At 34.0% G+C, this 14,876-nt stretch overlaps 1 protein-coding gene across 8 annotated transcripts in view; it reads left to right on the top strand.

The window, feature by feature from the left end:
- The first annotated feature begins 340 nt into the window (after positions 1–340).
- The window catches only part of LOC135159225 (uncharacterized), a 28,162-nt gene continuing 13,626 nt past the window's right edge, over positions 341–14,876 (top strand). For 3 of the 8 annotated variants that reach the window (XR_010297969.1, XR_010297970.1, XM_064115535.1), the window contains exons 1-5: positions 341–497; positions 3,568–3,621; positions 5,539–5,592; positions 11,785–11,895; positions 12,426–12,530. Coding sequence is in view for 6 of the 8 variants with exons in the window: in XM_064115535.1 (XP_063971605.1) it covers positions 11,808–11,895; positions 12,426–12,530 (193 nt within the window). In the remaining 2 variants the exon portion in view is untranslated. Of the gene's footprint in view, positions 498–3,567; positions 3,622–5,538; positions 5,593–7,225; positions 7,261–11,784; positions 11,896–12,425; positions 12,531–14,876 lie in introns of all 8 variants that reach the window. The other 5 variants (XM_064115536.1, XM_064115539.1, XM_064115537.1 and 2 more) reach the window with 5 other exon arrangements.

The raw sequence follows: 14,876 nt of genomic DNA on the forward strand, positions 1-14,876 counted from the left end.
GGGGATTCGTTCTTTTTTATCACTAAAGTGTACTTGATATTTCATGCGAGGTGGTTCCCCATTGCTGTTGGTAAATTGTAATGATGATCATGCTAATGACGATGATAACAGTTATTTAATATTATATTGTAATCCTCTTTCCCCCTTTTCCTTTCTTTCTCTTTTTTTCCAAAAAAGCTAGACAGTCATTTCACAAAGAACAATTAACATGGGATAATATTTTTGTTCCTGAAAGAGCGAAGAACAATTTCCCTGCGATAAGTAGTATAGCGCCATCTTGAGACGTGATCATCACAACTGGGCGTTGTGGCGCACGTGCGCCTGTACTGTAATCCAAGCTGCATTTCAAAGTTTCAAATTGATGCAGCAGCGCAGGGGTTCGAAGTTCGGCACACGTATATGGTTGACGCTCCCACATCGCTGCGAAGCACATCGATGAGAAGTACATTGGCTATAGGCCGATATTTCATTGAAATCTTCAAAATATGAAAAATCTGGTAAGTCCCTTGTTATTATTACATATCATTTTAGATATACAAATCCTCTTTTTATGTTCTGCGGAGTTAAATTTTGAATGCCAGTGTCGGGTGAGGTACCTCACCCCGCCTCACCCGCTTTCCTATAGCAGTGCTTAAGGCCTTCACTACAGCGGTGCGTATTGGAGACTTCGGTCTATGTAGGGACTCGGGAGGGATTCCGTGAGGCCAGACGAAGTCTCAGCGGAACATATCGTGACCAAAATAGACAGATTTTTCGGTCTAATTTTTGCAAGCCTAGGCCCTATAAAAGGCTATGTTATTTGCTGTATTTGCAAGGCCCCCTAGAATTGAAAACTCATTGCCAAACACAAAAAATATTTTCAAAATTAAAGATTTGAGTAGGGCCCTACTCTCTCTGGTGATAGTCTCTAAATGGAAGACGGATCATTCATCTGTTTTAATATTTTTTGTTACGGTACAGTAGATTCTATGCCTAGACTAGAGTCTAGACTCCTAATCATATTTTAATTTAAGAATTATTTTTACTATTTGTTCTTGTGTGCTGTCATGATCGGCCTAGTTTTACTAGTTTTGTTATAATAATAATATTTTAAGACCTTTTTTTACAATTTGTGTTGTGTACTGCTAAGTTTCACTTCACAGCAGGTCTTATTTACATGCTATTTAGTCTGTTTCTGTCTGGGGCATGTAAACAAACAACTATTCTACTAGTATTTTGTAATAAATCTAGAGGTACTCTACACATTTATCCAAAAGAAAATAGAGGGGTTAAAACATTGTACTAATGACAGAACAGCTCTTGCGTGGGTGGATCTAGCTTTAAGAGCGTCGTGATGAGAAAATTTGTATATCATTTTTGATATGGTCTTCATGACACTTTAAAGTCTTGGTTAAAATTTCTTGCGGGCTCATGTAAAGAAACGGCTATTCTAACATTTTATAAAAAATCTACACATTTTACAAAAAACTAGAGGGGTTAAAATATTTTACTTAACTTCCGAACACTTTTTGCGTGGGTGGATCACATTTTTCATTCGGTGAAAAGATGAAAAATAAGTAACAATTCTTATTCAGTGCTATGGTTTTCGCTTCAATATCCACGTGTCACCATGTTTTCATGTGTTAATTCTTGCCGTCGCAATACTGCCATTTGCACAACAAAGAAAGCCAATCTCGCCCATCACATGCACTAGTCTCGATCTTCGCGTACACGTGCAGAATATTTCGTTAGGAAAAACGTAATGGTTACACGTGGGGTTTTCTAAGCAAATATTTTGCACACCTTCAGATCAAGACTAGTGCGTGTGATCGGGTAAGATCGGCTTTCTTTGTTGTGCAAATTGCAGTATTTTACAGCACAAATTAACACATGAAAACATTTGTAGATTTTTTACAAAATGTAAGAATAGTTGTTTGATTCATGACCCGGGCAGGAAATTTTAACCAAAGTGTTAAAGGGTCTTGATCATCATTTCAAGAATCATATAAAAAATTTCATCATCACGATGCTTTTAAATGCTAGGGTGGATCGCATTATTCATTCGGTAAAAAGATGAAAAGAAAGCAACAATTCTTACCCAGCGCTGTGATTTTCACTTCGATACCCACATATCGCCATGACTTCATGTGTTAATTTGTGATGTCACAATACTGCCTTTTGCACAACAAAGAAAGCCGATCTCACACGATCGCACGTACTAGTCTTGATCTTCGCGTGTGCAGAATATTTGTTCTGAAAAACCCAATGTCGAGTTTTCCAAGCAAATATTTTGCACACCTTCGATGATACTTATCTGGGCGACAAAGAGCTGATTAGTTTTTGTTCCCAAGGTAGAAGGTCAAAGGTCATAGAATTCAATAAAGTACATAAGAAATAGATCATTTTCGCGATAAATCAATAATTCTTTGATGGATCAATTGCAAACTTGGCTCATTTGGCACATACAAGTGGTGATGAACTGATTAGTTTTGGGGGTCTCAAGGTTAAAGGTCAAGGTCATAAGAAAGAGACCGCTCTTGCGTTAACTAAAAAAAATTGATTGATCAACTTCAAACTTGGCTCATGTGTACATATGCAAGTGATGATTAGCTGATGATTTTTTTTATTTCAAGGTTAAAGGTCGAGATCATACAATTAGAAAGAATACATCAAAAATAGACCGTTCTTGCAATAACTTTAAAACCCTTTGACAGATTAATTTCAAACTTGGTTCATATTAGCATATACAAATGACAATGATCTTAAGATTTTTGGTCTCATGGTAACATGGTTCGATCAACTTTACATGTTTGATTTTTGGGGAAATAGTTATTTGACAAGACTTCATAGTCACAAGATCAAAGGTTTAGTATTTTTTTAAACTTTATTTGAACAGAAACTAGGATATATTTCTGGTCTTGCACTGGCGGAGGCATGCATTTCGACCGCACACGGTTGAAGATTCGTCAATTTTTTGTTTACCATAACTTGGAAACTATTTTACTCATATTTGAAACTTGAATCATGGACTCGTTACCAAATGACAATGATCTGATTCATTTTGAGGGTAAAAAGTTAGGGTTACAAATTCAATACATAATATGAGAAATAGATTGTTTTGCAATAACCTGAAAATCATTCCAAGGATCAATTTGGAAGTTTGATTACATGTGCCCAGGGATATGACATTTTTAAAATTAGTTTTCAGTTCATTGGGTCAAAGATCATGATTATGAATTCAATATAATACATAATAAATAGATTGTTTTTATAATATTACATTTACTTTTTCATGCATCTAATTGAAAGTTAATTCAAAATTGATAAGAGGGTGACAATGACTTGAAGGTTACATGTTTGAAAAAATTGCTTTATCAATAATAAAACATTATTGGAACACTCGAAAACAAGAAGCTTGGGAAATTTATGTTTCTTTCTATTTTCTCTACAGCTACCCGTAAACAGACAAGAACAGGTGCAAGCTCTATGTAAAAAAAAATAATTAAAAAAAAAAGAAGAGCAGTGGGTTTGAGTATGTATGTGTTATAAAAGCATTTATTTTTCTCTCATTTTTTTTCCCCATTATAGACTACCTAAGTTACGGCATAGACTGTTCGTTCCTGTATTTTGCTGGACATTAGAGTAAGTATGCATGTACAGTCAAAATTCATAAAAAGATCTGATATAATAATATTCCTGATAAAAGAAGATAATATTTTGGTCTTGGCTCTTTATATTCTTTTGTTTTTTAACCCTGATATAACAAGACTTGTGCTATTATTTCTCTTTCTCCCCCTGTTTTTCTTTAATCTCTCTATCTCGTTTCTCTCTTGGTTAAAATGTATACATGTAGATAGCCTATCGAACCAACTTTGAAATAATAGTTTAAATAAAAGAGATTAATTCATACATGAACAAGCAATACACTCTTCTGAAAATGGTATGAATTTGTATTTAATATTGTGAGTGGCAAGTCACGACTTGAAAAGCATTCTACTGATCAATTTTCGAAAGTTTGATCATATGTGATAAGGGAGTGTCAATTATGTAATTACAGTGGAAATTTGGTATAATGAGGTCCTTGGGTACATCAAAATTTCCTTGTTGTAGCGGGAATGTCATTATATCAGGATTAAAAAAAACAACAGAGTAATAAGAGTTGAGACCAAAATATTACCTTGTTATATCAGGAATATTATTTTATCAGATCTCTTTCTAACAAGTTTCTACTGAACTTTTGGGAGTGATGGGTCAAAGGTTCAAAGTAAAAAAATCTATAAAATGCATAAGAATGGACTTTTTATGCTTTCACCCATTAAAAGTGGATGCTGGAAGCATTATGTATTTGGGTTGTCCGTCCGTCCATCTCTCCCATTTTCACTCTCACGATAACTTAAAAATTGGTCAACTGATCAACTTCATACTTGGCTCGATATTTATCTTGGTGACAAAGAGCTGATTCGTTTTTGGTTCGCAAGGTAAAAGGTCAAAGGTCATAGAATTCATTAAAATACATAAGATATGGACAATTTTCACGATAAATCTGAATTCCTTTCAGAGATCAATTGCAAGCTTGGCTTGTGTGTGCACATACAAGTGATGATGAGCTGATTGGTTATAGGGATCTCAAGGTTAAATGGTCAAGATCATAGAATACATAAGACTGTTCTCACGATAACTCAAAAAAATCTGACGATCAACTTCAAATTTGGCTCATGTCTGCATATGGAAGTGATGATGAACTGATTATAATTTGTTTTCAAGGTCAAGGGTTGAGGTCATACAATTCAATAAAATACATTAAAAAATAGACCGTTCTTGAAATACATGTAACTCTCAAACCCTTTGACAGATCATGAAGGTTGTTGACAATGTCACACTTTTAAATTTTCTAAATTAATGAGGTACTATCTAAGCTTTAAATTGAGAATAATTTCATACAATAAAAATGAGTTAGAATTTTGACCCTATTTTGGACTCGTTGTCTTCGTTTCTCTTGAAATAGCCCACATACTCATTGCAAAATGACAATGATCTGATTGATTTGGGGTAAAAAGTTATGTTTACAAATTCAATAGATAACATAAGAAATAGATTGTTTTTGCAAAAACTTGAAAATAATTTTAAGGATCAATTTGGAAATTTTATTACATATGCACTGGGATGTGACATTGATGAAATTAGTTTTCAGGGCCATTGGGTCAAAGATCATGATCATGAATTCAATATAATACATTATATATAGACTGGTTTTATAATAACATTTACTTTTTCATGCATCTAATTGAAAGTTAATTGAAAATTAATTAGAGGGTGACAATGACCTGAAGGTTACATGTTGTGAAAAATACTTCATCAATAATAAAACATTATTGGAACACTACAAAAAATTTATGTTTCTTTTTATTTTCGATACAGCTACCCGTAAACAAACAAGAACGGGTGCTAGCTCTGTGTAAAGAAAAATAATAATTGTTTTAAAAAAAGGAGAGCAGTGGGTTTGAGTATGTATGTGTTATAAAAGAATTTATTTTTCTCTCATTTTTTTTCCCAATGTAGATTACCAAAGTTACAGCATAGCTTGTTCGTTCCTGTATTTTGCTTGAAGTTAGAGTAAGTATGCATGTACAGTTGAAACTCATAAAAAGATCTGATATAACAATATTCCTGATAAAACAAGGTAATATTTCGGTCTCGGCTCTTTATATTCTTTTGTTTTTTAACCCTGATATAACAAGATTTGTGCTATGTTTTTTCTTTCTCCCCGTTTGTCTTTATCTCTGTATCTCGTTTCTTTCTTGGCTAAAATGTATACACGTAGATAGCCTATCGAACCAGCTTTGAAATAATAGTTTAAATAAAAAAGATTAATTCATAATGAACAAGCAATACACTCTTCTGAAAATGGTATGAATTTGCATTTCATATTGTGAGTGGCAAGTCACTACTTGAAAAACATTCTACTGATCAATTTTTGAAAGTTTGATCATATGTGATAAGGGAGTGACAATTATGTAATTACAGTGGAAATTCAGAATAACGAGGTCCTTGGGTACATCAAAATTTCTTTGTTATAGCAGGAATGTCATAATATGAGGGTTAAAAAAACAAGAGAATTTAAGAGCTTAGTCCAAAATATTACCTTGTTATATCAGGAGTATTATTTTATCAGATCTCTTTCTAACGAGTTTCTATTGTACTTATGGGGGTGATGGATCAAAGGTTCAAAGCAAAAAATCTATGACATGCATAAGAATGGACTCTTTAATGCCTCTATCCATTAAAAGTGGATGCTGGAAGTATTACGTATTCGGGTTGTCCGTCCGTCCATCTCTCCCATTTTCGTTCTCACGCTAACTTAAAAACCAGTCAACCAATCAACTTCATACTTGGCTCGATACTTCTCTGAACTGATTAGTTTTTGGTTTGCAAGGTAAAAGGTCAAATGTCATAAAATTCATTAAAATACATAAGTACTAGACCATTTTTGCGATAAGTCTGAATTCTTGTGCCGGATCATATGCAAACTTGGCTCGTGTGCACATACAAGTGACGATGAGCTGATTAGTTATGGGGATCTCAAGGTTAAAGGGTCAAGGTCATAGAATACATAAGAAAGAGACTGTTCTCGCTATAACTCGAAAAAATCTGACGATCAACTTCAAACTTTGCTCATGTGTGCATATGGAAGTAATGATGAACTGATTTTTTTTTTTTTCAAGGTCAAAGATCAAGGTCATACAATTCAATAAAAGACATAAAAAATAGATTGTTCTTGCAATAAGTATCAAACCCTTTGACAGATTAACTTTAAACTTGACTCACGTATGCATATACAAGTGACGATGATCTGATTAGATTTGGGGTCTCAAGGTCAAAAGTCAAGCTCATGGAATTCAATAAAATACCTAAGAAATAGACCGGTCTTGTTATAACTAAAATATCCTTTGATGGATCAACTTCAAACTTGGCTCATTTTAACATATACAAATGACAATGATCTATTAAGATTTTTGGTCTCAAGGTCACATGATTCGATCAGGTTTACAATATACATGTTTGATTTTTGGAGTAATAATTATTTATTTATCGATTTCATAGTCAAAAGATCAAAGGTTTAGTATTTGTTTACTTTAATTGAAACAGAAGCTGAGATATATTTCTGGTCTCGCACTGGCGAAACATTGTTGCAACACTTGAAACAGGAAGGTGGGGAAATTCATGTTTCTTTCTCTTCTCTCTACAGCTTCCCGTAAACAAAGAAGAACAGGTGCAAGCCCGGTATTAAAAAAAAAAAATTTAAAAAAAATTAAAAAAAAAAAAATTAAGAAAAGGAGAGCAGGTGAAACCCCTGGAAAAGGAGAACAGGTGAAACCCTTGAACAGGAGATTAGGTGAAACCCCTAAAAAAAAAAATTGTTCAAAAAAAAGGAGAGCAGGTGAAACCCCTGGAAAAAAAAAAAGATAAAAAATTTAAAAAAAGGAGAGCAGGTGAAACCCCTGGAAAAGGAGAACAGGTGAAACCCTTGAACAGGAGATTAGGTGAAACCCCTAAAAAAAAAAATTGTTCAAAAAAAAGGAGAACAGGTGAAACCCCTGAACAGGAGATCAGGTGAAACCCCTGAAACAAATCCGTCTATCACACAATTCAAGACAGTAGACCTTGCACCTTGCACGAAAGCTTGGTTGAGTAAAAAAGAATTGTGGGTAGCAAACTAAAAAATTTTTAAAAGGAGAACAGGTGAAACCCCTGAACAGGAGATCAGGTGAAACCCCTGAAACAAATCAGTCTATCACACAATTCAAGACAGTAGACCTTGCACCTTGCACGAAAGCTTGGTTGAGTAAAAAAGAATTGTGGGTAGCAAACTAAAAAATTTTAAAAAGGAGAACAGGTGAAACCCCTGAACAGGAGATCAGGTGAAACCCCTGAAACAAATCAGTCTATCACACAATTCAAGACAGTAGACCTTGCACCTTGCACGAAAGCTTGGTTGAGTCAAAAAGAATTGTGGGTAGCAAACGGAAAAAATAAAAAAAAGGAGAACAGGTGAGACCCCTGAACAGGAGATCAGGTGAAACCCCTGAAACAAATCAGTCTATCACACAATTCAAGACAGTAGACCTTGCACTTTGCACCTTGCACGAAAGCTTGGTTGAGTAAAAAAGAATTGTGGGTAGCAAACTAAAAAATTTAAAAAAGGAGAACAGGTGAAACCCCTGAACAGGAGATCAGGTGAAACCCCTGAAACAAATCAGTCTATCACACAATTCAAGACAGTAGACCTTGCACCTTGCACGAAAGCTTGGTTGAGTCAAAAAGAATTGTGGGTAGCAAACGAAAAAAATAAAAAAAGGAGAACAGGTGAGACCCCTGAACAGGAGATCAGGTGAAACCCCTGAAACAAATCAGTCTATCACACAATTCAAGACAGTAGACCTTGCACCTTGCACGAAAGCTTGGTTGAGTCAAAAAGAATTGTGGGTAGCAAACGAAAAAAATAAAAAAAAGGAGAACAGGTGAGACCCCTGAACAGGCGCACAGGTGAAACCCACTGTAAAACCGGCGAAGAGGTGAAACCCCTCAACAAGCACACAGGTGAAACTCCTGTTAAGTTAGTAAAAAAAGGAGAACAGGTGAAACCCCTGAAACCAAGAAAGTCTACCCCACAATTCACGACAGTAGACCTTGCACCTTGCACGAAAGCTTGGTTGAGTCAAAGAGAATTGTGAGGACTGGTAGCAAAAAACTAGTTAACGAGATAAACGAGATAACGAGATAACGAGATTAACAAGAATAACGATAAAAACAAATAAAATAACAAGAAAAACAAAAACAAAAAAAATTAAAAAAGAAAGCGGAGAACAGGTGAAACCCCTGAAAAGGAGATGAGGTGAAACCCCCCAAACAAAGCAAAAACAAAAACAAAACAGAAGAAAAAAGAGAAAATAAAGACGTGTACTTCATTATTTGACTGTAAAGTGTTTCTTTCTTATGAGTTTGAAAAATTACAAAGAGAGTGAATAAAATTGGAGTCAAGAGGACAAGTGGTGTTGAGTAATCTGAAAGAGTTTATTTTACTAAGGTTATTTTTCTTTTAGGATAGCAGAGTGAGGAATATATAATTAAGAGAATAACATTCAGAAGTTTAGAGACTCTCAAGAGAAAGAAGTGAGTAATAAATTATATATACTGAAAAAGGAGACGAGAATTTATATCCAATTAAGTCTAGAGATACAGCTGGGCTTGAATCGTTGAGGAAAGAGTATTTGATTATTTACAGAGTTTTTAGAGGGAAAAAAAGGTGAGGAGAATTGAAGTAATAGGAGTAAGTTGTAATTACAAGTTAGCTTGAGTGGTTGTGAAGAAAATATTGATTAAAAAGTGTTTAGATTGAAAGTAAAGATGTGAGCTTGATTAGGTAGAGTATTGTGAATAAAATTGAAGTCTAGGAAACAAGGTTGAGAAGTACTAGTGGACTTAATAATTTCAGAGGATATTTGATCAAATATATTTCTTATTTAAGGAAGAAATAAGGCTGGTTAATCAGAAAATAAGTGATCAAAATTGTGCTAAGAGACAAAAGGCTAGAGGTTTACAACTTTTGCAAACAAGAAAAAAAGTGGCCTTGATATATTATAAACACAGTTTGTAAATTGAGAATAATTGAAGCTTATGAGATCCAGATAAACAAGTAGGCTCGAGTAGTTCCAGAGAGGGTATTTTATCATTTGCAGAGTTTGATGAAAAGAAGCACACCTGATATAAAAGAATAAGGCTCAGAAGTTCATAGATTCATAAGAAAGAAGTGACTGATGAACTATACTGAAAAAAGGTAAGGAAAATTGAATAGAATAAAATCGAGAGATAAAACATAGTTTGAGTAATTAAAGTAAGAGTTTTTGGTTGTATACAGAGGATTGAAGAAAAAACAAACAAAAAAGGGTTAAAAAACAGTTTGAGTAATCAAAGTAAAAGAGTTTTTGGTTATATACAGAGGTTTGAAAAAAAAAGAAACAAAGGGTAAAAAACATAGTTTTAATAATTAAAGTAAAAGAGTTTACAGACATTTGAAGGAAAAAAAAGAAACAAAAAAGGGTAAATATTATTTGAGTAATTAAAGTAAAAGAGTTTTTGGTTATGTACAGAGGTTTGAAGAAATAACAAAAACAAAAAAGGGTAAAAAAACATAGTTTGAATAATTAAAGTAAAAGAGTTTTTGGTTATATACAAACGTTTGAAGAAAAAACACACAAAAAAGGTAGAAAATATTGTTTGAGTAATTAAAATAAAAGGGTTTTTGGTTATATACAGAGGTTTGAAAAAAAAAAAAAAAGGGTAAAAAACATAGTTTGAATAATTAAATAAAAGAGTTTTTGGTTATATACAGACGTTTGAAGAAAAAAACAAAAAGGGTAGAAAATATTGTTTGGGTAATTAAAATAAAAGGGTTTTTGGTTATATACAGAAGTTTGAAGAAAAAACAAACAAAAAAGGGTAAAAACATAGTTTGAGTAATTAAAGTAAAAGAGTTTTTGGTTATATACAGAGGTTTGAAGAAAAAACAAACAAAAAAGGGTTTTAAAAAATTGATTAATAAGATAAAGTTAAATATCCAAGTGAGCTTGAGTAGTTCGAAGAAATATTTCATAAAAAAGTTTCTAGATTGCAAAAAAGGCTTGAACTTGATAAATTAGAAAAAGAAAATTCAAATCGAGATAACAAGACTGGGAAGTACTAGTGGCTTTCAAATTAGAAAGAGAATATTTGATAAGAGAATTTGTTTTTATCTAAAAAAGAATTGAGCTTGGTTTATTGATAAAAAGTGAGCGAAGTTGAAGGAAGAAAATAAAATTCAGAAGTTAACAGAGCTTGGAAAAGGGAAATTGACCTTGATAAATCACCTGTACATTAAAAAAAGGAAATATTGAAGAGAATAAGATCAAGATACACTGTTATAAAGAGGATATTTTATCATTTACAAATTTTTGGAGAAAGAGCTAAGCTTGATAAATCAAGTATCGAAAAGAGTAAGAAAAATTGAAGTAAAAGAAGAAGGCTTAAGTAAAACAAATTGGTTTAAGTGGCTGGAAAAAATTAAATCACAGATTTTCCATTTTTGTTAAAGCGAGCTTGATATATAACAAAAGTAGAAAAATTGAAGTAAGAAAACAAGGTACAAGAAATACAACAAGGCTTATATAATTTAATAGCCAAAACCCATAAATTCATCCAATAGGAAACCAACGTTTGTTGAGAAAAAAAAAAATATTGGATAAGAGTATTTTGTGAAATACAAGGAGGCTTATATAATTTCATAGCCAAAACCCGTATATTCATCCAATATTCCAGTTGTAAACCAACGTTTGTTGAAAAAAAAAAAGTTATTGGATACGAGTATTTTACGTGTTGAAAACACATCAAGGCATTCATTTGGAATTAACTAGTTGAACTGTAAAATTATAATATTGAGCATTTTATGTCTATTGCAGAAGAGAAATTGAAAATGGCTGTCGATCATTTCAGCTCAGTTGTTCATGAAATTTTGAGCATACTCTCTAATTATACATCGATGATCAATACAGATGTTGATGAATGTTATCTGTGCATGGATAAGATCAATGAATATGAAACCTACGTAACGTGTGAATCTTGCAACAATGATTTCCATGTGACATGTAAGGAATACGTGAACAATAACAAATTTGCTGACCAGAGATTGATATGGATTTGTTCATGTTGTGGTTATAGCAACATTGGTGATCGCATATTTGACAGAGAGTGTATTCCATCTCATTATAACAGATATGAGCCTCTAATGGAAGCAGATGATGATGATGATGATGATGATGACAATAGCAATAAGAACATCAAAACCTTCAAGCAGACAAGGCAAGTTAAGGGAGCAAGGAAGAGGTATGTCAAAGAAAAAAAGAGCACAGTGCTTACAGATCAATGTAGCAGATATGAAAATGGTGTAACAGACAATCTGTCTCAAAACTTGCTCAGTGAAGAATTTGACAATAGCTGGGTGAAAGTAAAATGCACGAGAGCAAAACTAATGGCAAGAAAAAGGGAAGAAAGGTTGCAATCAAATTCAGAACAAAGAAATGATCAGGGCAAAAGGCAGGAAAGATCAGTCAATGGTGTATTGTTGGAACCAGGTGTAACGTACATTGGCACAGCATTCAAGACATTTTATGGAAGTCGTAAGAGGAAAAACACAGTACAGAAAAAAGAGAATGATGAGAACCACAAAATGAAAAATGAAGAAAAACATGTTGGTGTCCAATCCTATGCAGAAACTCTATTGAGCATTTATGCTTGCAGTGTGAAATCTCCGCTTTCCATGAAATTTTGTAATGATGCCAGTAAGGAATTTGAGAAAATGCAAAATCGATCCTATGCTAATGTAACTACTAAGTTGTCTCCATTGTCGAAACCAGATTCTGCTAAGCACTCCAACCGAAGAACGTGTAATATTCTGGGAAAGATGAAGGATTTGAGACGGTACAGAGTTCATGCAGGAGGCAAACAAAGGAACAAGAAAGGTCAGTTTATCAAAGTGAAAAAAAGGGTAGATGATGTCGATTGCACTTTTTCAAAATCGTCAAAGAAGGAAGTAAAAGAGTTGAACACAGATATGATCCACAATGAAGTGACAAATTCTTCAGAGAAAGAAAAAGTTTCTAATCAATCAAACAATTCTGATAAATCGATCACAGTAGGCAAAGATAAAGGAGAATCAAGAGGCAGTAATGACGGTCATCCTCCAAACATGCCATTAAATGAGAATGGAACAGGTGAAATTAGAAAACAAAGTATCGGTAGTGCAGAAAACATGAATGTCACCAATGGAGTAAGGCAAGTCGATTTGCAGGATGATATTGAAGAGAATGAGGAAAGCGGTAGCGACATTGACATTGATACACCTATCAAACGTAATCGTAGGAATTACATCGATTCAGATTCAGACACCAGCATTGAAACTGTTGCAGTTATACCTTGTAGTTCAATTAAAAGTGAAGAGTCATGTCAGGGTATTGGTACACAGCATGTACTTGATGAAACGTGTCACATTGAAATTGTTCCAGATGCAAGACTGAACGAAAATACAAGCAATGCAATTTTGAATACGGGAGATGAGTGTATTGATTACTCTCATGTGCAAATTTCCTTGGAATCTGATATCAAAGCAGACATTGTTGAAGAAGAAAATGAAGTTGAAATCTGTTCGAATGAATCAGGAGACGAAGTAGAGTTTGTATCAGATCTTGGAATGTGCGATAGACCAGACAAGTCTTTCAAATTTGTACCCCTCGAGATGAATGAGAAACAAGCGATTTGTAAAAAAATGAATATTAATTGTGCACAGAAGAGCTGGCTTGAAAGTTTTAATAAAGACGAGAATATTGGGATTCCTTCGTGCATAAAAATTATAATTAGAGATGGCAACTGTTTCTTTCGTGCAATTTCGTATGGAATTTCCGGTACTGAACGTCATCATGCGATTCTGCGGAGACTTACCGTTAATCATTTATTAGAAACTAACGATATGTTCAGGAATACATTGAGAAGTGAGTTCACAAGTGTCAGAGAATATGTTGTTGAAAAGAGAATATCGGAAGATGGAACTTGGGCTACGGACACGGAGATGAGTGCATTGGCCAACTTAATTGATACTGATATCTATTCTTATAATGACCAAGTACCATGTTGGCAGTTGTACTCTGCTAAGAAACCTGGCAGCATAAATGTTATTACAACTGAGAGAGGCATTTTTCTACAATACACAGATAATAATCATTTCAATGTAGTTGAATCTGTTAAGAGTCTTGGTAGTGATTCATCAAAGACCACAAAAACAAAACAAGATGTGAGTACAGCAGTAGATACACGAGTCAAACCAGTTGCACAGGGAAGATTCAATCAAGGTCATGAAAGATTTGGTTGTTCATCTGGAAAGCAATGTGTTGCTAATTCATTATCAGCTCTGTTGTACAGCAAAGTGAAAAATGCGGCTGATTGGAATAATGATGATTTGGATAGGATTTTGATCAACGGGGATGAATTGTATCGTAACATAAGGCAGTTTGTTTCACGCCAAGACGAATATTTATTGATTTCTGATCTACCAAAACTCTTGGAAGCCTATGATGAATTGTTCGAGATTGAATATCGTGAATCGATTCCTGGTTTGCTAGAAGGAGATGAATCAACTTTGGTGGACTCAATTTCATTGCCACTGAAACAAGCACTAGAGCAAGAGTTATGCAGTGATGTCAATGCTAGCTTTGTAACATTTTCTGGGAACACTTTTGTTGTCATATCTGCATTTGAATCTTTTTTTGTATTTGATTCTCATTCAAGAAACTCAAGAGGCTTACTCATAGAGGATGGCTTTAGTGTAGTACTAGAAAGTCCAAGCTGGCAAGGTGTTCACAAGCATTGTATGAGGTTGGCAAGGACTTTGGGTTGCTCTGAATATACGCAATATGAAATCACAGGTGTTATTGCAAGAACAATTTCCGGCAAGAATGAGACATTGAATGGTCGCTTTCAGTTACCTGGCATTTCATTGCCCCAAGATCCATTACCGAGTGACAATGCAATACACGTAGAGAATGATATCTGTGATAATGTTGGAACAATAGAACAAAGTGTTTTTTCTGACAAATTAATTGTTGAAGACGAGTTATTAAGTCCAGTTGATGAAGTGGATAACATAATCTTTTGTGATGAAAGCAATATGATAAAAGAAGCTTCAGAATCGACAACATGGACTATGAAAAGCTCCCCTGCAGACAAAGACATTAGTATGGAAAGTACTGATGCTAATGATTTTAATCGGTGTGCCAATGAGCCACAGAATTTAGAAAAAAATGGAAGTTGTAATC

This window comes from Lytechinus pictus, unplaced genomic scaffold (genome assembly GCF_037042905.1).
Source record: "Lytechinus pictus isolate F3 Inbred unplaced genomic scaffold, Lp3.0 scaffold_186, whole genome shotgun sequence".
Lineage (NCBI taxonomy): Eukaryota > Metazoa > Echinodermata > Echinoidea > Temnopleuroida > Toxopneustidae > Lytechinus > Lytechinus pictus.